This window comes from Sylvia atricapilla, chromosome 15, assembly GCF_009819655.1.
Source record: "Sylvia atricapilla isolate bSylAtr1 chromosome 15, bSylAtr1.pri, whole genome shotgun sequence".
In the NCBI taxonomy this organism is placed as follows: domain Eukaryota; kingdom Metazoa; phylum Chordata; class Aves; order Passeriformes; family Sylviidae; genus Sylvia; species Sylvia atricapilla.
In genome coordinates, this window is record NC_089154.1 from 6,245,298 (window position 1) to 6,271,921 (window position 26,624).

The 26,624-nt window shown below is 49.6% G+C and overlaps 1 protein-coding gene across 1 annotated transcript in view; it reads right to left on the bottom strand.

The window, feature by feature from the left end:
- The window catches only part of CACNA1H (calcium voltage-gated channel subunit alpha1 H), a 108,787-nt gene extending 94,889 nt beyond the window's left edge, over positions 1-13,898 (bottom strand). Inside the window, exons 1-4 of the mRNA XM_066329904.1 lie at positions 13,793-13,898; positions 13,173-13,306; positions 9,891-9,988; positions 4,930-5,089 (exon numbers count right to left, since the gene is read on the bottom strand). Coding sequence (XP_066186001.1) covers positions 4,930-5,089; positions 9,891-9,988; positions 13,173-13,306; positions 13,793-13,885 — 485 coding nt within the window. The 5' untranslated portion in view covers positions 13,886-13,898. The remainder of the gene's footprint in view (positions 1-4,929; positions 5,090-9,890; positions 9,989-13,172; positions 13,307-13,792) is intronic.
- Between the last annotated feature and the right edge of the window lie 12,726 nt (positions 13,899-26,624).

Below are 26,624 nucleotides of genomic sequence, written 5' to 3' on the forward strand. Positions count from 1 at the left end.
CAAATCCCTGAGCTGCCTGAGCCTCCTCCCAGCAGCTGAAGGCAGAACAACACCGAGTTAATCAAAACTGAAAACTCACACCACCAGCGTCCCGAGGCAGCAGAGAAACACGACACACTTCACAGCTCCCTCCCCTCTCCTGCTTTTCCGAGCCACTGGGTTCCTTGAGAGGCTCCCGACCTGGAAAACGCTGCTCTGCATCCCAACACACCCGGAGCAGCCCCAGGAGAGGAGCCCAGCCGGGCTGGGGCTGCCCCAATCCCTTTATTTCCACCGGGAGAGGCTCAGGAGGGTGGGAGAAACACCGTGAGGATGTCACCCAGGAGCTGCTTGTCCTTCCCACACCGAACCTTCCTCCTGGGAGGAATGACAGATTTGTCTTCACAAACAAACTCTGGCTCTGCTGGTGGAGAAAACCAGCACTGAGAGAGAAAAGAAACAATTCCACCGATTGATGAATGGGAAAAGAAGATATTTGCCTTTATGAACGAACTGTAGGTTTGCTGGCAAATGAAATTGGATATTGAAAGATGAAAGAAACAATGGGGAAAATCTATAAATTCCATAAGAATTAACAATTAAAAGGGGGGTTATACATTAAAGGGGAATTTTAGGTACTGGGCACTCAGGGAAGTCTGTAACTCTCAAGTACCTCAGCCAGTGGGGAAAGAGAGAGGGAAATGGGGCCAGGAAATTGGGATAAATAGGAGGCTCCAAACTGGAGTCCAAATTGGGATAAACAGGAGGCCATGTCCTCTAAAACTGGAGAGACCCCAGGGGAAATGTCCCATGGCCTCTCCCTTTATTGCAATAATGTCAAAGGACTCCTCTGTCTCCTTTTTTTTTTTGATGTAAACCTCTGGCATTGGTGGATTAATATTCCTAACACTCTTCCCACCAAAACGTCCTTAGGGAATTCCCCCTGCAGCTCCCACTGCCAGGATCTCCCTCACAGCCCATCCTGGCCCTGCTGTTCCATGAAATCCCAGGTTTTGAGGGATCATTTTGGGCGAGGAGGGAGAGATTCTCCCATGTCCCCACAAGCAGAGATCCTAAAGTTCCAACCCACTCCTGCAACAATTCCTTCAAAATCCTGTCTAAAAATCCTTAAATAACCTCATTCCAGCCCTGTAACAGCACAGCTGTCAAAGACATGGAGAGAAAAGCAGAAATTCCCAATGCACCTCCAAAAAAGTCCCCAAAAATTTCTCTCACAATGCGCCTGACTTAAAAATAGTTGCTTTACTCGGAGCTGCCAACTTTCAAGGGGGATTGAAAAGAAAAGGTTTCCATGGGGAGAGAGGAATGATGGCAAAAATCAAAGTCAGTCCTTCCATCTGATGCCTCTGGAAAAGCTGAAGGCGCAGGAAGCTGCAGGGCAGAACACAGCAGGGCAAAACTGGATTTGTAGCAGCTGTTTGGGAGCTCACTTACACCTCCTCTCATCCAGAAAATTTGGGGTTAGGACCCTGCCTTGCTGGCTGGCCTTGGGATTTTGTCCAGATCCTCTGTTTAAAGCATTTTTGGTTTCAGCTGGGAGGGTTTGGCCGTAGCACCGAGGGGAGACCCTCCGATGATTCAGGTTTTCCCTCTCTCCAGGGCTGTAAAGGAAATCAGAGCCAGGATTTCAGCCCCAGCCTGGCTGTCCCGCCATGGCCCAGCCCCTCCTGAAGGGCTGAAGGGCTGGAATTCCTCTGTGCCCCGAGGAATTGTGGATTTCCCAGCCCTGCAAGTCTTGGAACAGCCTGAGACAGGGGAAGGTGTCCCTGCCCTTGGATCCGTGTCTTTAAGGTCCTTTCCAACCCAACCCATTCCAGGATTCCATGATCTGTCCAACAGCAGGAAGATGGAACCCTGAAGAGTTTTCCAGGTCATTCCATGCCTTTTTTAAATTTTTTTTTTCCTTTACAATTTGCTGCTGGCGTGGTAACGACCACTGCAGGAGTGAACCATGCCCTGACGCCTGGGTTGAGAGAATGAGTCAGAAATGATAAAAAAAAAAAATGGGAATAACTCCATTTGGATTCCCTAAAACTTCCCCACGGAGCTCCAAGAAACCTGGGACAGCTGGAAGTGCAGGGACTGGATCATTGCTGGATCTAACATTAACACAGACCAAGAGCCAGCAGCACTGGGGTGAAGGCACCAGAGAACTCCACATTTCTCCCACTGACACTGAGCTGGCAGCTGGAATGTTCCTGCCCCATGGGCACCCCCCTTTCTCCAATTTCCTCTGCAATTCAGCATCTTCAGCCACAATAAACCAGTTGGGCAGAGCCCCCAAATTCACTGGGGGTGTCAGAACCCATCCCAGAGGGAAGGAGAAATCCCAAACAAACCCCTTCAAACACGGCTCATCCCAAAACCTTCCCCTGCTTTCCCTGATGAGGAGCAAGCCCTGATAAAAAAATCCTGCGGCCCTAAAACTTCCCCAGGGAGCTCCAAGAAACCTGGGACAGCAGGAAATGCAGGGACTGGATCATTGCTGGGTTTCTCAGGTCTAAAATTAATGGCAAGAGCCCAACCCAGCAGCAGCAGCACTGGGGGTGAAGGCACCACAGAACCCCACATTTCTCCCCTAACGCTGAGCTGGCAGCTGGAATGTTCCCGCTCCATGGGCACGCTCTTTCTGCAAACTCCTCTGGAATTTAGCAACTTCAGCCACCATAAACCAGTTGGGCAGAACCCCCCCCAAATTCAGCTCTCCAAGCTGCTGGGGTGTGGGAGAACCCACCTCAGAGGGAAGGAGAAATCCCAGACACACCCCTTCAAACACGGCTCATCCCAAAACCTTCCAAAACCAAGCAATAAACCAAACAATAAACCGCAAGACTTGAGCAGAAATCCCCCAAATTCAGCTCTCCCAGCTGCTGGGGAGTGGGAGAACCCACCTCAGAGGGAAGGAGAAATCCCAGACAACGCGGCTCATCCCAAAACCTTCCCTGACGAGGAAGAAGCCCCGATAAGAAAATCCTGCGAGGCCTTTGATGCCGCTAATGGCCATTACATAACTGCTGCTTAATGTCTGTGCTCAGCGAACGCTTCCCCCGTGGTTCATCCTGAAAGCTCCGCTTCGCAGGAGATCACCGAGCGTTTAAAAACCCGGCTCCGGGAGAGGGAGAGGGGCTGCCTGGAGTTAATTACAGCGACAGGGACATCCAGGCGGGGCTGGAACAGCTCGGGTTGGGGTCGGGAATGGAAGTTGTGGGGTGGCTCTGACCGTGGTTTTGGGCACCGGGCGGATTTCCCTGCCGCGGGTGCAGGACAGGGTTTGGAGCATCGGGACGTGGGGTGGAATCACGGCCACGGCAGGAGGATCGATTTCTGCTGGGATGAGGAAGGAGGATCGATTTCTTCTGGGATGAGGAAACGCCACCAGAGCAGGGGATAGGGAAAGGGAGAGGGAGGTGGAAAGGGAGGACTGAGCCTGAGAGGCAGGAGCAGGAGCGGAGGGATGGTCCCCGCCTGTCTCCCTGACAATCCGAGCGCGGGCAGCAGATGATTACCCCGAGATGTAATTACAGGCTCCATCTCCTGCCGTCCAGTTTGAGCTGCCCTAAGAGCTGCCCTGGGCCATTTTCTCACCTCCCAGCCGCTGACATCTCTGACAGGAAGGATTTTTTTTTTCCCCAGGAAAATCCCCCTTTTTTTCCGTGCTGGTTGCTCTTGGTTGTCATCCTGGGGCTGCTCAGGTGTGTCCTCACCCCGGGAAGGGGCAGGAGAGCAGGAAGGGGTGCCCCAAATGATGAGCCAGGAGCCATCCCAGCTCCAGCAGCATCCCAGGATCATCCCAGCATCCAGCAGGGAGAGCCCAGGGCTGACAGCAGGCTCCAGAGGGTCAGCCATTTAGGAAACAGATTTGTAGAGAATTTTTAAAGCTTCATAGAAGGTGCACATAGTATGCATTTATATGTAAACTCTGACAGTGTTGACTTAGAAATGCAATGGAACAGGATGTAGATAAGGTTAAGAGAGAAATGGAACTGGAAACAAGTTTTAAAGGATAGTTCTGTAAATAAGACTAAATACTTTAGGAAAAATAGAATTATGAAAGGTGCATTGTAGTAGGACCCACGAGGGGTAATTTAAAGCATTAACAGCTTTGAAAATTCTCTACAAATCTGTTTCCCAGAGAGCCAGGTCCAGGATTTATCCCGGGAGCTCAGGGGCCAAAAGCACTGGGAGGAAAGACAAACAGCAGCAGCACAGCCCGAACCAGGACTAAGAGCTTGGGTTGGGTTTGAATTGATCTGCTGGGCCTTGGGGGATCCCAGGTGAGGCTGAGCAGGGCCATGAAGGTTTGTTTTCAGAGGGGCTGCTCCACACAACTGCCCAGCCTGGAAGAACCCAAAGGAAAATTTGTCTCTTTAAAGTTGGGTTTGGTGATCCTGGAGGTGTTTTCCGGCCTTAACAATTCCATGATTCCAGGTCCTGCCCATCCCTGATGCCTGTCCCACACTCAGAGCTGAGTCCAAACGATTTCAATGCTTCTCACATCCAGTTTCTTATCTTAAAACCCCTGACAAGGATTTTTTTATCTCTGGGTTTCAGAAGCATCTCCATCTCAGCAGCTCCTGCCAGGGGTTGGGGTGTGCTGGGTGACCTGAACTGTTTGGAGAGCTGGGAATTTGTTCAAAATCCTCCAGCTCCCAAAGTCAGGGATCTCAGGCAGAGCTAATCCAACCCACTCCCATCCTCGTCCTTCAGGTGCAGCAGGAAAACACAAAAAGAGCTGCTCAAACCCTCAGGAAATTGCTGACAAATGGGATTTTTTTTTCCAGACAAGAAGTTCCCAGCTGGACTCAGAGCCCTGCTGAGCGCTGGGGTTTTTCCAGCAGGGGGTAGAAAAATCCTCTGCTGGAAAAGGAAGAGAAAGGTGGAGAAAAAAGGAAGAGAAAGGTGGAGAAATTTTCCTTTTGCTGTACTTACATGGCAAAATTCCTGTCGAGGAAGCACCTGTTCCTCAGCAGCCCTGCCCAGAGCTGGACCCCGACGATCCCAAAGATGAAGAAGACGAAGAAGCAGAGGAGGAGGACGTTGCCTAACATAGGCAGAGTGTCCAGCAGCAGCGTGACCAGGATCCTCATACCTGGGGGAGAAGGGAAAAACCCACGTCAGGATGAGAAGAAATCACCATTCCCACCTTGGATGTGCAGCCAGGGCAGAAAAGTCGGGATTTTGGTGTTTTCCTCTAAATCCTGAGGCTGAAGAGGGAGGTGAAAACGCCAAAAAATGGGAAACAAACAGCAATCCCCAGAGGGTGGATCTGAGGATGGGATTTCCAGGTGTTTTCCGTGGCATTCAAGGACACACGAGCTGCAGGGCAATTTTTCCTGGAGAAATGTCAGCCTCTGGAGGAATTGTTAAAATCTGGATTTGTGAACATTGCAAACTCCTCTCATGGATCACAGAAACTGTTCCCCTAAAAACCACAGAGCCTTGGGAGCTGGGCCTCCACCACAGACAATTCCTTTTCCGTGGAGAACTCCTCTCCTTGCTGGAAAGGAGGGAAATTTTGGTGGTTTTTTTTTAAGGATGGAAAGCAGGATGCTTTTCCTCCAATGCAGAGGCTGTGGGGACCTTCCCACCAATCCCACAGCTCTCCACAAGGATCTCCATGAACCCCGAGTTCCTCCAGCCTCTGGTACCAGGAAAATGTGGATTTCCATGGCAAATATTCCATCTTGAATACCCTGACTGGGGGAATTGAGAGCCTTGCAGAGCCTCAGCTAAGCCTGCAATTCCCAGCACTGGAATGGGAATGAGACTGGGAAAGGAGGCAGGGATGGGGCTGGGAGCTGGCCCCTCTCATACCTGCAAAATCCAGGATAAAATGGGAACAAAATGGGAATTACAGCTTGGAGCTTAGCCAACTATGCCAACATTTCCACCCGTCTATCCCAACACTCCCACAAATCTATCTCAACATTCCCAGCATTCCCACCTGTCTATCCCAACATTCCCAAAATTCCTATCTATCTATCTATCTATCTATCTATCTATCTATCTATCTATCTATCTACCCAACATTCCCACTCATCTATCCCAACATTCCCAACATTCCCACCCATCTATCTCAGCTTTCCCAGGCACTGCTGGCAGGAGCTGGGATCTCCTCCCACCGTTCCTCCTGTGGATTTGCCAGCGGGAATCCCAGAGAACCAAATCCCAGGGAATCAAATCCCAGGGAGCCAAATCCCAGGGAATCAAATCCCAGGAGCCAGGCGGGGCCGGAGCTGCCGTGGTGCCCTCAGCACGGCACGAGGACATCCAGCCTCCCGGCCAAGAGTTCCCAGCCAATCAATAATTAGGGATGAGCGCTGATCCCCACGTGCAGATCCCTGCAGGGTCCGTGCCCAGCTGGGCCCTGGCTGTGGATCCTGTCCCTGTCCCCGCTGTCCCAGTGCCACCCTGAGGGATGGGATGGAGCAAATCCATCTGGAGGGAAAGGGGGCTGGAATTCCTGGGGTCTGTTCCCGTCACAGAATCATGGAATATCCCGAGTGGGAAGGGACACACCAGGATGGTCAAATCCAGCTCCTGGCCCTGCCTGGAGCTGTCACCCCCTGGGAGCAATCCCACATTTTCCTGGCAAATCCATCTTTGGGAAAGACTCACTCCATCCCCACTGGGAAAGACGATGCTGGGATTTTCTCCCGGTTTTTTTTCCCCCCTCTCTCACTGATATCCTCCCTCTTTTATCCAAAAATGGGTAAAATTTCTCTCTCCCCGTGCCAGACAATTTTTTTTTTTTCTGCTCAGCTCCTTTTGGTATTTGGGGTTGTTTAGTGGCATCATCCCAGAGATTGAATCCAGCTGTTCTCCAGCCACTCTGGGCTCTCCTTGGAATGTCGAGTGTGCCATGGGAAAAGAGCATCACCGAGGCTGAAACAAGGAGCAGGATTTTCATTCCCATTCCATGGGATGCCTGGTTTAAAACCCACAGCAGAAAAATAACAATAAAAACTGAAACTGAAACTAAAAACTAAAAATAGAAATAAAAGTAGAAATAGGAATAAAAATATATAAAAAAATTAAGAAATAAAAATAAACAAATGCAAATAAAATAATATACAAATACATATAAAATAAAAAACAAAATTAAGAATTAAAATAAACATAAAAGTAAACATAAACATAAAAAATAAAAATACATTTAAAAATCAAATAAAAAAAACCCTAAAAACATTAAAAATATGAAAATAAATATAAAAATAAAGCAGGATTTAAAAAAAAAGCAAACAACCCACTGACCACTGCTAAAAAAAAAAATAAAAATCCCTGACTCGAGACCCTGCCAAGTAAATAAATTGCTGGAATTCTATTTTTCCAGTGGTTTGGAAGGAATAATTTCTAATAGAAATGATGTTTTTATTGGCTGGGGTTCTTTTTTCTTTTCTTACCAAACTGCATGGAGCTGAAAGAATCTCGTGGGTGAATTTATTGTGCCTGGAAGCCACGAGCTGATGGTGCTGGCTGGATCCCAGGGTAGGGCCCAGAATCCCAGGGATAAATCTCCAGGTTGGTTCTGCCTGTTTCCCTGGATTTAGCACCAGCTTCATCCCTTCTGCTCCAGCTGTAAACTTTTTCCTGTGGAAAATCCCATTCTCAAATCCCAGAGCTGGGAATGGCATGGATGGTGCTGGGATGGGCTGGAATTTCAAGGAAATCCCTTGGCTGAGGTGTGGAGGAAAGGCTAAAAATGCAACCACAAAAATCCACCAAAATCCCTTTTTTTTGATGGATTTTCCCATCCTTCCTCCATAGACTCTGGAATATTTCAGTCTGAAACAGCAAAATTCCTGATGTTCTGAGTGCCTGGGGTTGTGTTTCCCAGACAAGTGGAGGCTGGATGGTTTGACCGCCAGGAATGGGGATATTTCTGGGAATAATTTCTAGGAATCCTCGTGCTGGTGCTCAGGTCTCCTTTGGAGATGTCAGCCCAGCTCCTCAGGCACCTCCACTCCAAACACGGATTGAACCCTCTGGATCTCCTCCCACGGAATATTAATAGAAAAATGGGATATTTTCTATCACCTGTCTGTTAGAAGAAGATGAAAATCCCACGGGAAGTGCAGTGAAAAAAGGCTTGGAAGGAGTTTTTGGTGTCAGAGCTACGGGAAACAAACACGAGTTGGACTCAGAGCAAAATTCCACCTAAAGCTGGACTTGTTTGGATTCCTGGAGCTCGGTGTAAATCCTTCAATTCCCCTGGCTGCTGCCCTCAGCCCTGCTGAATCCCAGCTTGAGATTCCCACTGTTCCGTGGGAATAGGGAAGGGTTTGGTGGGTTTGAAGGAGTTCAGAGGGAGTCTGATCCTCTTCCCAGCCTGGAGGGCTCCGAGCCCAGCCCGTGCCAGGGGTCCCTCTGCTCCACCCCATCCCCAGAGCCCCAAATTCCAGAGGGAAACTTCTCTGGAGCTCCAAATCCCAGAGGGAAACTTCGTGTTGTGCTTTCCAAAACCCTGGCAACAAAACCTCGTTAGGAAAACAAAGCTCCAAAGGGTTCCATAGCCCCTTCTCGGCCTCTCTCTCCTTTTTTTTTTTGGTCTTGTTTTTAAACTCAGGACTGCACTGTGGAATTCACTGATTTTATTTCCTTGTTTTCCAGAAGAAAAAAAAAAATCCTGTGGAATTGGGAGTTCTTGAGATAAATTTTCTGGGTGTAAACATCCATCTGTTCCCTCAGATTTTCCTTGGAGGGCCTGGAATCAGTGGAACCTTCTGGGGGAGGTTGTTTGGCTGTCCTTGGATGTGCTGAATCCAGGCAGGATGTGGGGCTGGCTCGCTCCAAGTGCTTCCCAACAGAACAGGAAATATCCCTCTTTTTCTCTCTTTTTTCTTTTCTTTTTTTTTTCCCTCCTGCCAGGATCCCTGTGATTTCCACACAATGCTGCAGCATTTTGATTTGCAGTGGATTTGGGTTGGAAAAGGATGGAATTGCTGTGGAATGAGCACCTTGCAAAGGACGCCTCAGCAGCTGGCGGATTCCAGCAGGGAATTATTCCGACGTGGTGGCTCGGGTTTAAAATTGGATTTAGAAGCCAAGCAGCTGAAACCACTTGAAAATGGATTTAGGAGCCACTTGAACTCCCTGTCGAGGATGATCCCAATTTTGCTTCACGTGGAGCAAACCCTCTGTGGGGTTTCATCTACAAGGGAAGCTCCAGAGCTGCTAATCCCGAACATAAAAGTCATGGAAAGAGCTTAAATCCCTGAGGAGGGAAAAGGAACCCAGCAGGGCAAGAAGATCCCTCTTGGAAATGACCTTTTCCCTCCCTTTGGAGGAACATTGTTTACTTTACACCATGAGCAGAGTTGTTTTCCTTAGGAAAGTCACCAAAACCTTGGAGAACAGCTCCGAGGGTCAATTCCCTGCTCCCTCGCCCTTTGCTGACACCAATTATGATAATGACGATCTCTGACTCGCCATTATAAGTTAAATTAATTAATTTCCTCTCGTCAGCTACACAAAGCAGCCAGCCAGGTGTAGGAGGGGTTATTCCCATGGATTTCCAGTTTTCTCAGATTGAGCTCAGAAATTGAGGTTGGGGTGAGTTGTTCCCATAATTTTCCAATTTTCCCAGACTGAACTCAGAAATTGGGGTGAGTTATTCCCATGGATTTCCAGTTTTCTCAGATTGAGCTCAGAAATTGAGGTTGGGGTGAGTTGTTCCCATGATTTTCCAGTTTTCCCAGACTGAACTCAAAAATCCAGATGTGGGGTGGGTTTATTCCTATGGTTTTCAAGTTTTCCCAGGCTGAGCTCAGAAAACCATGTGTGTGAGGGGAGGTCATTCCCATGGGTTCCCAGTTTTCCCAGACATCCAGGTGTGTGAGAGGAGGTCATTCCCATGGGTTCCCAGTTTTCCCGGGGCTGGGGTCACTTACTTGGGACCCTGTTGATGGCCCTCAGGGGCCGCAGGACGCGCACGGTGCGTATGGCCGAGAGGCTGACGTTGTGTCCATCCAGGGAATATTCCATCATCCTGCAGGGAAACACAGCAAAGGAGTCAGGGAATGGGGGTCTGGGAAAGCTTCACTGCCTGCAAGCCCCAGGGGTGTAAATTCACCCGTCCTGCTCTTCCAGCTCCTCCTGTGGGTGTAATTCCAGGCGCCTGGAAGTGTCCAAGGGGTTTGGGGCAATGAGGGATTGTGGAGGTTATCCTTGCCCATGGCAGGGGTGGGATGAGTTCTAAGATCTCTCCCAGCCTTTACTGCTGGCACAGCAGGGTTTTCCTTCCAGGATGTGAAACCTCCAAGGGAGCTGAAGAGGGAAATTCCAGCAGGAATCGTGGTGGTGGGACAAGGGGGAATGGGTTCACGCTGAAAGAGAGGAAATTTAGATGGGATTTTGGGAAGGAATTCCTGGCTGAGAGGGTGGGCAGGCTCTGGCACAGATTCCCAGAGCAGCTGTGGCTGCCCCAGGATCCCTGGAAGTGTCCAAGGCTGGGCTGGATGGGGCTTGGAGCAGCCTGGGATAGTGGAATGTGTCCCTGCCTGTGAGATGATCTTTAAGATCCCTTCCAACCCAACCCATTCCAGGATTCCCCGACTCTCCAGGACAAGGAGCTGCTCCCCAGCTTTTCTCTCCTCCCAGGACCAAACCTGAATACCCGAGCCAACAAAAAAATGCACAAATCGTTTGCTTTCCGTTTGATTATTAAGAATGAAGAACATTTCCTCCTTGATTCTTCCTCCCCATTCCCCTTAAACATTTGGGACGGATTGGCACTCAGTGGGTGATTCCCTGTGCTGGAAAATGGGAGGCACAAAGCTTTGGGATGTCTTGTGCCATCAACAGCTCCCAAATGTTCAGCTGTCAAATCCAAAACTTATCCTGCAAGGTCTCCAGGGACTGGATGCACCAGGATGCCAAGTGTGGGGTCCTGTTATCAGAATCCACCTGTAAATCCTCAATCACTTGGGAATGTCCCAACAGAAACCTGCTGGAGCTGGGAATCTGGGATGGATTGGCACGCAGTGGGTGGTTCCCTACCCTGAAGAACAAGAAGCTTTGGGATGTTTTCTGCCATCAACAGCTCCCAAACCTTCAGCTGTCAAATCCAAATCATATCCTGGGAGCCTGGAATGTCTCCAGGGACTGGATGCAGCAGGAACAGCTCTCCTGAACAACATCCCTGCCGCTGGGGAAAGGCTTTCAACTCAGCTGCCGGGCAGACGGGGAGGCCACGAGTTCCACCAGGCTTGAAATGTTCCAGGGAACATTTCTGGGGCGAGGAAAACATGAAAGGACTCTGGGAGCTGGAAGGGACTTCAGACACTGTGCTGGAGGCAGGAGCTGTGTTTATTTTGTAGTTTCCTTGCTCCCTTTGGAGCTGCTGCTGCTGAGGCAAACCAGCTCCTCTGAGGAGGCGGAACGGGGCAAACAAATCACTTGTTTCCCTTCTTGTCACAAAAACTCCCCTCAGAATAACTTCAGCACACCCATCTCCTTGCTGGAAAAAAAGCAGTTTTGTTATTCCAGGGGTGAGTTCCCTGCTGAGAACAGCTCCAGTTGTAGGAGCTGGATTGAAGGGTGGTGGTGAGAGGGGTGAATTCCAACCCTTGGCACAGGGTTTTACTCCCAGCTCCAGCCTCTCTTCAGAGAGATGGGAAATCATATCCCAGGTATGGCTCACATCCACCAAAACCTTCTGGAGATGGTTTTGAATAAAGAATAAAGAATTAGCCCAGGGTCAGCCAGGTAAGGTGGGAAATCATATCCCAGGGACGGCTCAAATCCACCAGAAACTTCTGGAGATGGCCCAGGATCAGCCAGGGAATGGATTTTTCTTCTTCTCATCTCCAGCCTGAGGAAAGCCATTCCTGCAGAGGGGTGTCCTGCTGTGTTCATCCTCATCAAATATATTCCAGCCATGGAGTGGGGGGGGAAAACCTCGGGAAACTCCCAAATGGCTTCACCAGCCACTTCCCCCCTCATTCCAACAGCAAAATTCCCAGTGCCAAAGCTGCCCCTGGGGTTGAGCAGAGGGCTCAGCCCCATGGCTCCATGGGCTCCCCAAATCCTGGGTTTGGGGGATCAATGAGGAGCTGGGGATTCTCTGCTCATCCTCAGGAGAGCCCAATCCACATATCCAACATGAAAACCCCCCTCAGCTCCTGGATCAGAATCCTGATCCCGAGTTTTCCCTGCTCTTCCCCTACCCCTCCTCCCTTAAACACCGCAGCAGCTTTATGGGAAAACATAATTAAGGAAAAAAAAATTAATAATAAGGTTGTTTGGTTGGTTTTTTTTTTCTGTCCCTGACGTTCCTTGTCAGGCTGGAACTGCACCCGAGTTCCAAGGAAGCTCGGCTCAGGAGAGCTCATGTTTTATTCAGAGCACTAAAACCGTTCCTAATTGTATTCCAGACAAATAACACGGCTCACAACAAAACCCCATTAGTGCAGGGAAGATGGCACAGCACTAATGCAAAGGGGAAAATGCCCCAACATATCCCAAGGATGTTTTAATTAACCCCAGGCTGGTCATTAGAAAGGCAGGAATTCAGAAGTCAGGCAGTAATTAAAGCTTTCCATCCCCTTTTTCAGGATGTACTGAGCAGGTAGGAGAGCCTGGGCTTTCCAAAGCTCTTCATTTATTGGGAATAAAAACAACAAAAAAAAAAGAAGTGTGAGCTTTGCCAAGCTTTTACTCCACTTGGTGATTCCCCGTGGGGGTGAGGGAAGTGGTGTCAAAAGCAACGGGATCATCCCTGGAGCTGTTTATTAACACATCCTGCACGAGCCAGCAGCTGGGGGAGATGGAATTAAGCTGTAAACCAGGAGGAGTTTGGAATTTGGGTGAACTCCCAGCTTTTCCCACTGAGATTTCTACCTTTCTAATGGGGTTTTTTAGGCTGCCTTCTCCTTGTTTGCCCCATCCCTGCCTCGCTCTGCTGGCGGCAGGAGTGGGGCTCAGCTGCTTTTTCTTTTTGGCCACTGGGACGCTCTGGGTCAGCTCAGGATGTTTTAGGATTAAAGGATTGCTCCAAACCCCCCACAGCTCTGCCTGATATTCACAACCCATCCCCCTAAACCCCAGTGTGGTTTTGGGGTGAGGATTTCAAAAATCAGATTTGGCATTCTGAAAGCCAGCCAGGACAAGGCTTGGGTTTGGCTCCCTGGGGTTTTCCCGCTGTGGGGATGAGGGAGGAGGCGGCTGCTGACCCTGCCATGACGATGAAGAAGTCCAGGCGGTTCCAGGTGTCCCCAAGGTAACACTTCTGCCCGAAGATGCCCAGGGCCACCATCTTGATCACCATTTCCACGGCAAAGAAGGCGAAAATGAAGTCATCAAACGCCTGGAGAGCAGGAGAAGGGGATTTCAGTCAGAACAGCCTTGCTCAGGGGGAGGGACAGACCTGAGTGCTCCCACCACGGGGACATTCTGTGTTCCTGTCACCAAAGTGCCACCTGCCAACCCCAAAATCAAACCCACAGGGTGCTGGCACAGCTCCTGGCCCATCCCAGTGGGCTTCCCCACTTCTGAGCCCCCCTTGCCCTTGCTAAGGATGGAGAGAAAAGGATCTGCTTGGGACAGATCCAAACAGCCTCACCCCAAGCAGATCCCACAGAGGCCATCCCAAACCCATCCCTGCAGGAAAGCTTTTCCCTGTGGGGAAAAGGTACGTGATGGGGCTCCCACCTCCCAGAGCAGCCGCCCCACAAACACATCCCACAGATCCCAGAGCAGCCACCCCACAAACACATCCCATGGATCCCCAAACAGCCACCCCAGCCCTGCACCCCACAGACCCCAGGGAAGCTCAGGGCCGTGGGATGCTCACCTCCAGGATGGTGCAGCGCTCCGACTGGCACTCCACGTCCTCGCAGGGCTGGAACATGCCCAGGGTGACGCAGTTGAGCAGGATCACCAGCATGCTCACGTGCTCGAACCAGGTGCCAGCGGGTTAAGGACAGCACAGCTTCGGGAGGGGACACCCAGGTGACACATCCAAACCCTCCTCCTGCCCAAAGCCCTTCTCCTGGGCTATTCCCAGCCCCAAATCCCAAGTTTTAGCAGGGAATCACTCCAGAGCAGCACCAGCAGAACATTGTCTGGTTCCTCGCTCCAATCCTGCTCTTGTTTCCCTCTGGAGTTTTGGGAATGAGGTTCTCTCATCCCGACCCCATTTCTGCATTTCCAGGAATGACAGATTTCACTCCGAGATCCACATCCTGGTGGGAATGAGGTTCTCTCACCCCATTCCTGCATCTCCAGGAATGACAGATTCCACATCCTGCTGGACAAAGACACCACACAGCCAAGCTGGTGGGGCCGAGGATGGGAATGTTGGGATTCAGGATCCAGAGAGAGGGAAAAAAAAGGAAAAGAGTTCCCAGTTTAGTCTCCAAAATTCCTCCATATTCCTCACAGGATCCACCAGTGCTCAATTAACCAATAATTAATTGATCTGAGTAGGAAGTGGTGATTTGCATCAGCGCAAAATGGGCCCAAAGTTGCCGTTTGCTGCTGGCAGGACAATTAAAAACCCCACAAAAAGATGGAATAATTCCACAAATGAAGCGGGAACCAGAGAACCGTTTCTAGGGGAAATAATTGGAAACATCTGGATGTGAATAAACCTTTGTGCCTCCAAACCCACACCTGGGGGAGGCGGAGAGAGGCGCAGACATGGAATTATTTCTGATAACAGCAATTCCACTCTGAGAACCTGGAGAAAAAGCTTTCCAGTTTATTCCTCAGGAATATTTTATCTGAGGTTTTATCTGTTCAGGATAAAATTGATTGCAGCAGATCAAGGCTTCAGTCTCCAACTGCTTCAGCATGTTCTTATTTATCCAGATGGAAACAAAAAAAAAAAAAGGCAAAATCAGTGGGGTCAAATCTTGCAGTTCCCTAAAATCTGATCCCAGCCCAGTTCTTGTTTTAGAGGGGCTTTAATTGGAAATTAAATTAAATTTAATTTAAAAATTTAATTTAATTAAATAAAATTTAATTCAGAGCCGGGAACACCTCAGAGCTGGGAACCAACAGGGAAGATTTGGAAACACACTTGTCCAAAATGGAAATAAATGTAGGAAATCTGAGAAATAAATGAAATAAAATCCTGGTCACGGCTGGAGTGAAGCAGGACAAGCTCCTGATGGGATTTTTCCATTGCTGAATCCCAATATTGGGTTACTTTCTCCCTCCCTTCCATGATTTTTTTCCTGGTTTTTCCCATCTTTAGGAGCTGTCTGGACACTTTTCCCTGACTGGAGGCACAGGGATAATCCAATCCCACAGATCAAACACCCAAATCCGACCCCAAAACCCTTAACCACAGCCAGATCCCATTTCCAATATAAAAGGTGGGGGTAAAAAAAAAAGTCCTGGAGCAGCACAAAGGACAGGAGAGGGAATTCCCACAGAACATCCTTGGGGATGTTCCCAGAGCTCTTTTCCAGCTGTTTTCCAGCCGGGAAGTCAGGGAAGGTGAGGGATGGCACCGTGATCCTCCCGGCAAATCCCCCAAAATCGTGACTCGGCAAAGAGCCGGGAATGTGGCAGTTCCCATGGCAACGGCGGCTCGGGGACTTCCCAAATCCTTGGGAAAGGGAAAGATCCAAAGGAGGACCTGCGCTGGAGGCAAAGAATTCCCTTAATATTCCTTCCTCTGGCAGAAATTCCAGGGAAAAAACATCTCAGGACATCGGGGCCAAGGGACTGAGCAGAAGTGAGATCACGGCACGATTTTCCCATAATCTTATTATTTTTGAGCCACTCAGTCGATTTTAACCTGTTCTTTTCCACCTGTTATTTTCTTGGTTATTCTGGAGCTCCGCCATCCCTCTCCCAAATCCTACAAATATTCCTTTCCTGCAAGAAACACAGTAAAAAATAAAATGGGATGGCGTCACCACTATGACAAACCCACAAGTTTTAATCTGGGGAATGAAGAATAGAATTCCCAAATTCCCGGGGGCTCCAGAGGGAGCATCTTAATTTAGGAATTCCCAAATTCTCATTCCACATTGGAGAGAGGCCGGAGCCACAGTCCTGACACCCAGGAACTGAACAGAAGCAAGATCACGGCGCTATTTTCCCATAATCTTATTATTTTTAAGCCACTCAGGGGATTTTGGAGACTTAACCCCTGATTTTAACCCCTGGGATTTGGCGGGATCCTGGTTATTACGGATCTATCCCGAGGCTGAGGAAAATCCCGAAGCCCCAAATCCCAGTTTGCTCCAAAGGAAAAGCAAATGTTTATGGGAGGAGTGGGACAAGGGAAGTTTAGAATGTGAGTAATGCAGGGAATAGCCACACACAGAGATATCCTGGGAATTCCAGAGTGTTCCAGGGGTGTTTGGGTGGGGAATTTGGGAAGGGGAAAGGGAAGAGGGAAAGAGATTTTAAAAGGGGGGGGAAAAAAGGAGGGAAAAGGAGGGGGGAAAGGGAGGAAAACGGGGAAAAAAGGGGAAAAAAAGGGGAGGAAGAGGGAAAAAAAGAGGGGGAAGGGGTGGAAAATAAAAATAAACTAAAACCCCAAATCAAACAGAAAACATCTAAAAGCCATAACTGTAGGTGACAGCAATAAACAATAATTAATAGGGTAATAAACCGGCGGCGCTGGTACGGGTTCTAACGGCGACAAGGACAATTAATAATTAAGATAATAACGATGATGGCCAAGTGAATAACGACAAAGGGAAAGGATGAAGCAGAGGAGGAGCCACGAGCCGACCCAGGGCAGCCTTTCCAAGGGCCGCTGCTCATCCTGGGAAAAGCGGGATGAGGCAGGGAGCGCAGAGCGGGGACCAGCAGCAAACGGCTCTGGCAGAGCAGAAAAAACCCGGGACAATCGCCCAGGGCAGGAGGAGCCACGGCAGGATCTCAATCCCAGCTGGGATCGCCATCCCGACCTTCTCCCGGCGGGAATTTGGGCTGGGGAAGTTAACCTGGCTGAGGGTTTTTCCCGAAGCTCGGCAGCGATGGCAGCAGGAACCCTTCAGGCTCTGCTGTGGATTGGACCTGATGTGACACTGGGAATGTCACCTGGTCCCCAGACTGCCACCTTGGTGTCCCCAGGTGGGCACAGGGCAGAGCCTGGTCCCCAAAATTGCCACCCTGCTGTCCCCAGCAACGCAAGCTGGGCTGGGAATGGGTGTGGCTGAAAGAGGTGACAAGGGAAAAAAAAAAAAAAAAAAAGAAAAGGATAATAATAATGCAAATCATCCAAGAAAAGTGAATTTTGGATGCAGGGCCAGCACTCAGCAGAGGTAAATGTCACCTGGTCCCCAAATTGCCCGGGACAGCCCGAGCTGGGAATGAGATGTCCTTGGGAATGAGTGTGGCTGAAAAAGGGTGACAAGGGGCAAAAAAGGGGACAATGATAATGCCAATCATTCCAGGAAATGGGATTTTGGAGGGGGAAAAAAGGAGAGGGGGAGGGAAAGGAGGGAGAAAAAAGGGGGAGAAAAGGAGGGGGGGGGAAGGAGTGGGGGGAAAAGGGCAGAAAAAGGGCAGAGCCAAATGTCAACCCCCAGGCAGGACGTCAGGAATTCCCAGGAAATGTGAAATGAAATTCCCAAAGCTGAACCAGGGCTGCTCCTGGAGCGTGGAGTTCATTGGAAAAACAAAAAAGGAAAAATCCATTCCTGCTCCGCCCCGAGCTCCGGCAGCTCCTGGGTTTGATCCTGAGCCCGCCGTGCCCCTGGTGCCTCTGGGTGACATTTGGTGGCTTTGGGGGCCACTGGTGGCCTTGGCACGGCTGGGTTGGTTCCATCTCAGAGGGGTTTTCCCTAAATAATTCTGGGATTCTCTGTCTGCCTTTGCTCTTCACCTGGGCACGAGCAGCTCCTGCTCCTCCTCTGCGCCCCAGGGATTTCTCCCTTTGCTCCCCAGAGATTTTTCCCTCTGCTCCTCAGGAATTTCTCCCTTTGCTCCTCAGGGATTTTTCCATGTACTCCCCAGGAATTTTCCCCTTTGCTCCCCAGGGAATTCTGCTCCAGGGGGTTCCCAGGGCACGGCACCCACTGCCCACCCCACGGGGACACTCCAGGCACACACACAGAGGGGTGGATGGATGGATTTATCCTGTGCCATTCCCAATGATCCTTGCCTGGCTTACTCCGAGGAGAAAGGATTTTGCAGCTGGAATTGAGGAGGAGCTCAAACAGGCCCCGAATTTCGGGCAGGGGGAGCTGGCAGCACTCCCAGGACCCAAAGCAGCCACACATTCCTGCCTGGCTCTCCACAACATCTGCTCCAGCCACGTGCTGGGCTGGGGGAGACAAATCCCTCCCAAAGCCGGATCCAGACAGGGAATGCCCTTTTCACCTCGGGAATGACGCTCCCAGATCCACGGGAACTCTCAGCTCAGAGAGCAGAGGCAGCTCCAGGCTCTGTCACACTTCAGGAGCTTTTTTTTCCCCCAAAATTTTCCTTGGCTCTGGGATGTGCAGAGTTTTTCCAGTTTTTCCAGCCCTGGAGCAGAGCCCTGGGTGGATCCTGAGCTCGGCTGGGAATGGGGGTGGCTGAAAGAGGTGACAAGGGACAAAAGAAAATGGGATTATTTTTGAGTTTTCCAACTTTCTGGTCCTTGCCTGGGCACCCACAAGCCACATCTGGATCTCAGGGTGTCTGTGCAAGGCCAGGAATTGGATCTTTGGGATCTCTCCCAGACTAGATTACAGGATTCTGAGATGTAGGAATTTTCCATCCATAGCACTCCTATGATCCTACAAACCCTGGAACTCCCCACGACCTCCCTTTTCCAAGGGAGATCTGGGGATTTTTAGTTTCATTTTGATTTGAATTCAGCTGGGAAAATCCCGGTGCCATTCCCAAACAGCCGAGCGCTTTGTAGCCGGAATTTGGGGATGGATTTGCACGAGCAGCAGCAGCCTCCATCCCTGCCAGGTTACACCTGTTATCCCAATCCTGCAATTCCATGGACTGAGCTGTCCCTTCAGTGACACCATCCCTGGGAGACAACACAGCCTTTGGGCTCGGTTTATTATTTTTGTTTTCCTGTCTGCAAGAGTGACAAAAAGAGGGAAGAATAAACTGAAATCCCCAATCAAACCCTTCACCTTTGGGGTCCCCGGCACATTCTCCTGATGGACAGAGGCAAATTTTTTTTTCTCAGGATAACTGAAGCAGTTTTGATTCCAGGGGCAGTTTGGGCTAAGCTCAGAGTTAAGCCGAGGTTTATTCTCAGCTGTGATTTTCCACTTTGCAGTGCAGGAATTCCCCAAATTCCCGGGAAGGAGCTCAAGGCTGGAGTGAGCTGGGAGCTGCTCTGGGGATGGAGAGGCCACGCAGGGTCCCTGTGCCAGGTTTTGGGGACAGAGGTGACATCTGGGATCATCCCAGTGCAGCATTTGGGGTTCTCCCCCCCCAGCCCCTTCATTTGATGCTGAGTGCTTGAACATTCCCTGATAAATCCAGGTGGGATGGAAACCTCGTTTTTTATCTTTCCATTTCCCCATCCTGGATCAGCCGAATGGGAAGGACTGGACATATCCCAGTGAAGCTGGGAGGAATCCCCAGGATCCTGAACCCCAATCCTCGGCCCCAAAAGGGAGCAGGAGCTGCAGCACGGGACACAGGGTGCCCCCAGAAACAAGGACACCACTGAGAAAAGGGATTTTTATGGAGCTGAACCACCTGGAATTCCTGCCTGGGGATTTATTCCTGCTCTACGAAAACTCCGGATTTTTCCAAAGCTCTCCAAGGAGAGCTTTGGATTCCCGGAGAAAACATTTCCCAGGGATTCCCCAGGTTTTCCCTCCTTCCCTGGGGCTGGATTTGGGATGGTTGGATCCGCCCCGGAGCTGTGACACATCCCTGAGCTGCAGCAGCAGCAGCACAAGCCCGACATAAACACATTCCCACTCATCCCAGGGATGTTCTCCAGGGCTTTTTTTCCCTGCTGGGAACTGCCAGGCTGCTGTGGGAGCCCAGACAGATCCTGAGCTTTAATTCTGGGTGTGAGTAATGCACGGCCCTGCTCCTCACCCCAAACGCTCTTTCATCCTCCCGAGAAGGAAATGAAATAAATGAAATAAATGGAATAAAATCCCAGCCACGCCGGGAGTGAAGCAGGACAAGCTCCTGATGGGATTTTTTCCAATGTTGGGTTAATTTCTCCTTCCCTTTCATGATTTTATTTTTTTCCTTTTTTTTTTCCCTCATTTTTTTTCTGTTTGGATGCTCCCTGTGCTTCTCCTCCCTCCAGATTTACTCTCTTAAAATAATGACAGAATAGCTGATATATAATTATAATTAAACAATCTACTTAATTAAAATAACTTCCATTAAACCTATAATAAAACTCCTACTACCATCATATTAACTATCAACACCTACCACCTGTAAAAAGTAGAAACCAAAATCCAAAGTGGAGATAATAGTAAAAAAAAGACCAAAACCACAACGAAAAAACCACAACCAAACCCCTCCACATACTCTAAAAAAACACCTGAACCCAAGGAAGGGGCAGGCAAAATAATTCCTAAAATATATAAAGTAATTTATAAAAAATATAAATATAGATAACAGTTTAATAATATATAAATATAAGTATACAACAAGGTAATATAATAAAATTAAATGATAAAATAATAAAAAATAAAAAATGAGTTAGAGTATATCTAAAAAAAAAAAAAATAAGTGTACTCTTAACTAAATACCAAACAGCCAGCTGTTTAACCATTTACTTTATCTCCTATTATCTTTTTATTAAACCTTTGAAATTGTACCCAAAAAATATTAAAAATAAACCTCATTTTTCGCCATCAGCAAGGCGCAGCGGCTGCTCCCTGAGCCGGCCCCATCCATCCCCACTCCGGGCTGGGATTCTCCAGATCCCAAAAAAGCCTGGAAGGGATCCAAACTCCATCCCAACACTTATTCCAAAGGAATCAACTCCAGCTCCGAGAGGTTTTGTAAACAAATCCACCAAACAAAAGGCTCCCGAAGCTCGGCATTAATGGAAAAGCTGTCGGGCTGCTTTTTTGCCTTTTATTATTTCTTTTTTTTTTTCCCCTTTTTCTTTTCACACAGCGATAAAAGAAAAGCTCCTGAAAACTCCCCCTGCGGCGCTTGCAACCCAAACAAGGAGGTTTGTGGTGCCACACGAGGAGCGAGGAGTGGGAGCTGCAAAGAGGTGACAAAACGACAAAATCCCTTTTTTTTCCCACCCTTTTTCCCCGAGTTCTCCTCCCTCAGATCCCTCAGGATCACCGGGATTCTGTCAGGGAATTCTGAGGGCAGCACGTTCCTGTCCCTGTGCCACAAAGTGCACAGCAGGAGCAAACAAATGTGGGGTTGGAGCCAGGAGCAATTTGGGAATAGTTTCTCCCTCCTCCTGCTAATTAAAGCCCTGTCATTAATTAGGGCCCTGCTCTTTAGCAGAGGGCACAGAGGGGCAGTGCCAGGGCTGGGGGTGTTTCCTCAGGGATCAGGCTTGGTGTCTGAAATTGGGGGAAAACCCCCAAAACTATCATTTATAAACAGCTCTAAAAATTCCAGGGATGAACTCCCTGGAGAGCGACAGGTCCCAGCCAGGCCTGGATGAGCCAGGCTTGAGATTGGGATGGAAATCCTGGGGATTTGTCCCATCTTTGCATCCGGAGGATGCTGCAGGGAGCAGATTCCTGCCTCGGGCTCTGATGGATATTTGAATGCTGACTGATGGCATTTAGGGTTTAGTCCTGGCTCAGGCACATCTGGAAATCCAAGCAGAGCTGGCCCAAATCCAGCAGAGCACTTCAGCCAAGGTTTTCCTGTGGGTTTCACCCGGGTGTAGAGTGGACAGAGCTGGAAATGGAAGGTGAGGATGGAGCAGCAGGAGGGGAGGATGTGATGGAGCAGGAAGCAAAGAAGGGCAGGAATTGGTGAACCTGAATGTCTCGAGTTCTGCCAGGGCACTTTTCCCTCCATTCCCTCCTTCCTCCTTCGCTGGGGGGTGATTTCCAAGAGGGAATCACTCCCAGTTTTCAGCTGGAATTGGGGAAGTCTGTGTGCAGGAGGAACAACCCAAATCAGGGTTTTTTTTGTTTGGGGTTTTTTTCCCTGTCAGTAAGAGAGCAAAGCTAAAACAAGGCTTGGTATGAAAGCTGAAGGAATCCCAGGGCTCGCAGAGCTCGGGGCTGAGCACAGCCAGCCACAAACACCAGCTCCAATCAGCAATTCCCACCTCAGGCTGAACTTGCTGGAGCTGTCTGTGCCAAACTCCTTCTCTCAGATAGGAATCTGAACATAAGTCAGGTATAAACTCATTTCCAAGCACAGCCAGGCTGGGGAAAATCCGAACAGACACCAGGATGAAGCTGCCAGGAAAATCCTTGGGAAGGCTTTTCCCTCTGGGAGAACTGATGGATTTAATTCCAGCATAATACCCCGTGCTCCAGTCATTAATAAACCCAGGGAATTCCTCATCCCGTTTCTCTGGGTTAATTCCAGGAGGTTTGAAGTGCAGGGATCCAAGGCTTGGAGCTCGTAGTTCCCGAGTTTTCCTCCTGGGAATTCCCACCTGACCTTTGGCCCCGAGTGCTGGGTCTGTGCTGCTCCAGGAGCTTTCCCCAGCCTGGATTTTCCCAAAATCCCAAAAACTATTTGGAAGTGCAGACCCTGGCACACGTCAGGTTCTTTGGAATTTTTCCCTGGGTGGCTTCTCTGGGATTTTTCAGGAACTCCAACCTGGATAACTCCAGCCCTGCTGAAAACCCTGCAGGCCTGAGTGGCCCAAAACTCATTTAGCAGCGTTAATTGCAGCCCTAATGAGCATAGGTCCTGCCCTCATCGGGCTTTTGAGGTCATTGCTGTGCTTATATGGTATTCCAGCCTGGATCTGGATCCAGGAGGAGTCTCTGGAGATGTGGGATGGAACGAGACAAACCCTGTCTCTCCCACTGCTCCAACACCGAATCCAACCCAATCCCAGGAGATTCCTGTGTTCTCATCCATGTCCTGAGCAAGGTGGGAATGGCTACAGACTCCTCCTGTCCCAGTTGGAACAGCAGAATCTGACTTTTCCATGGCAAATTCCAGTTTGGAGAGCGGAGCAGAGATTTGGAGAGCCCCACATCTCCTGGGGTTCAGCCTGGTTGTGTCCAGCTCAGAGAATCCCGGGGTGGTTTGGCCTGGAAAAGCTCATCCAGCGCCACTGGCAGGGACCATTTCCACAATTCCCAGGTTTCTCCAAGCCCATCCAGGCCTTGGATAGATCTGCCCAGTCCTCCTCCAGCTTCCTGCCACACCCATGGCCTCCAGAACCACATTTCCCACCATGGATCCAGCAGAAAATTCCCAGGCCTCAAGCAAAACCCAAACCCTACAAAAACAACTTCACCACCACCAGGAAAACCAGAATTCTTCCCCCAAAAATCCTCAGATCCAGCTGCAAACAGCAGAAACCCCTCAGCATTATGTGGGAATTCACCACTGCTTTTCCCAGCTGTGAGTTAGGTCCCAAAATCCCCGTTTTTTCCCACCCAGGATGTTGCAGTAGCTGTAACACCAAGATTGGCACGACTGAATCCCTGGATCACTCCATCCCTGCCGTGACCTGACTGTCCCCAGCTGGAATTTTCCTGATTGTCCCTCTCTGACTGTGCCAAACAACTTCCCCAGCGAGGAAAATATTTTGCTGTCTCCAGACCGAGTAAAAATAACCCTCAATTCCCTTCTCAATTAGTTGAGGGCTGGAATGTGCAGCTAATTGGGCTTTTCTTGCCTCAAATGATCTCTGGGAAGCAGCTCAGTCCCACAGAAGCATTGGGAAGCACGGCCAGGATGGGATAATGGGGCAGCTCATCCCAGAGGGGCTGCACAGGGAAGGGAAAAAGGGATTTGGGGGAGAAAAATGGGGAAGAAAGAGATGCCAAAGGCTGGAAGTTCATGGGATGCTCCAGGTCTAAAGCACATGGAGGAATCGATTCAGTTTGAAGCAAAAAACCCCAACATTTCTGGGAAGGGCTGCACAGAGAAGGGAAGAGAGATCTGGGGGGAAATGGGAAAGGAAAAGATGGCAAAGGCTGGAAATTCCTTGGATGCTCCAGCTCTAAGACATGTGGAGGAATCTGATTAAATTTGAAGGTAAAAAAGGACAAGAAAAAAGAAAACATTTCCAGGGAGGCTGCACAGAGAAGGTAAAATGGGATTTGGGAGGAAAAATGGGAAAGGAAAAGGTGGCAAAGGCTGGAATTTCACTGCATGCTCCAGCTCTAAAGCACTTGGAGGAATAATTTAACGTGGAAGGAGAAAAAAAACCAAAACAAAAACAAAAACCAGGAAGAAAAACCCATTTCCTGGTGGATTAGAACCCGCTAATCACCACGGATCTAAATTTGGGAATCAGCCTTTGGTTTCCCAAGAAACCCTTGGAAAACATTGCTGTGGCCAGTCTCCAGTGGAGGAGTCACTCGGCGTCCCCTGGGCGGCTCGGGGCCAGCCCGGGAGGTGTCACCCACGCTGCCTCTCCCTGCCCTGCCTGTCAGCTCCTCTTTTCCCTCCGGCGGATGAATAATGGGAATAAAAAAGAAAAACAAAAAAACCGCGGCGTGACAGTCAATTACTGCCTGTGATGAACCACCCCGGAGCAGCTCCAGCTCCCGGCGCCCGCTGGATGCTCCCGGTAAAACAAATCCGTCCCTGCGGACGGGGAAACAAAAGGAGCTGCTGATTGATTTCCCCCAGTTTTCCTACGGAAATCGCAGCTTCCCAAATGTTAACGAGTCCAGCTGGGTTCGTTAAGTGAAGCCCGGGTTGTGGGATGGGAGGATGGAGGGGTTGGGCGCTGGAGGGGAGAAGCTGCTCCCAAAAAAAGGGGCAGGGAATGGGGCAGCACCTCGGGGTGAACCCAAAACCAGGAGTTTCGGCAAAGCGGCGCTTGGGCCTGATGGTTGTGGTTTGTTGGAATGGGATTTTGGGAGAAATTTGGGTGGAGAAGGTGTGGCTGCTCCATCCCTGGAATGTCCAAGGCCGGGTTGGAGCAGCCTGGGATAGGGGAAGGTGTCCCTGCATGATTTTTAAGGTCCTTCCCAAGCCAAACCATTCTGGGATTCTCTGAAGGCCTCAAAACCCTCTGATAATAAATCGACAAAACCCAAACTCCAAACCCCTCCCTGCACTGGATTTTTGGGATTTCTCTAATCCAGCTGAGGCCTGGCCATGGCTCAGGTGGGAATTCCTGCATCCCTGTTTCCTGCCCTGCTCCTGCATGGCTGAGGGTGACAAAATGTTCCCATTTGGGGTTTTTCCCCCTGAGCCCATCCCACCTGCTGAGTGAGAGCAAAAACATTCCCAACTTCCTGAGGCATGGGAGAGCTGGGAAGGGATTCCTGGGAATGCTGGGAGAGGAGCAGGCAATCCCCAGCAATCCCACAGAGGCAGAGCTGCCCAAACCCCCGTTATCCCTCCAGATCTCTGTTAGCCCATGGATCACAAATTCCTGTTCCAGCTCCATCAAAGCAGCGGGATGGGAAGGAAACGAGGATTTGATGGAATTGTGTTTGCAGCAGAGCAGATATGGATCCACCTCCCATCTCCTGCTGGAGCAGTACCCACAGATCTCCCTTCTCCATCTTTTCCTGAGGATGGTTTTGTTCAGGGGAGATCCCAATTAAACCCAAACTCTGCCCTGTGCTTCCAGAAATCCCGGAGCCTGTGGAGAGGGAAGGGCAGCAGGAGGATGAACTGACACATCCCGTTCTGGGGATCACCTTGGCCCCTTCTCCCCATCAGGACGGAGCCACTTTCAATCCAAACCCGGGAAGGAGGGAGTGGCTGCCCCATGGAAAGGGAATTTTGGCTCAGAGCTTTTCCCCCGGGGGATTTGTGGCCCTGAAACCTCCCAAAAAAGCTCAAGCTCTCAGTAAACCCCAAATCCAGTTTGCCTTTAGGATGAGCCTAAATTGCCAAATGAGGAAAAAAGGGGACAAAAGCTGAGCTTTGCCTCCAGAGGTTTGGAGCCCTCCACAGCCCCCATCGATTCTTTGGGAATATTAATACTAATATTAATAATTAACCAAGCCCTGCTGCCTTATCTCTCCTCATCCTCTGCAGTGCCACGTCCTCGTCTGGCAGATCTGAAAGGAGCTGGGAGTGACAGAAAATGGGGACATTTGGGGACAATGCTGGAACAGATAAAAGCATCCCGCTCCTTCCTTTCTCCAGCTCCTGATTTATTCTGCTCTCCCATTTATTCTCCTCTCCCATTTATTCTGCTGTTTTCACGTCTCCTTGCAGCTGTTTTGCCATGACAAAGTTGCGTCTTCCCCAAAAACACAGAAACACTTTGAATTGCGACTGAACAGCCATTTGAAGGATTAAAAATGAAGGAAAAATCAAGGAAAAATCAGAGGTTTTTTTCCACCTGCACGTTAAATCTCAGATAGAGGCCACGGTGGAGAGGGAATATTTTGATACTGGGGAAAGTTGTGCCAAAGGAGATGTGGCTGCTGTGGGAATTTGAATTTTGAAACAGTAAAGCCAGACTTAAACCAAATCCCCACAGAGTAAATCAGGCAGATCAGGAATCTGCTGGGCCTGAGGGAAACGAGGAATTCCAAGCCTGTTCTCCCTCTTTCCAGGCTCCAGAAACAAACCTGGAGTACACCCTGGTTCAAAAAAAAAAAAAAAAAAAATCCATCCCTGGAAGTGTC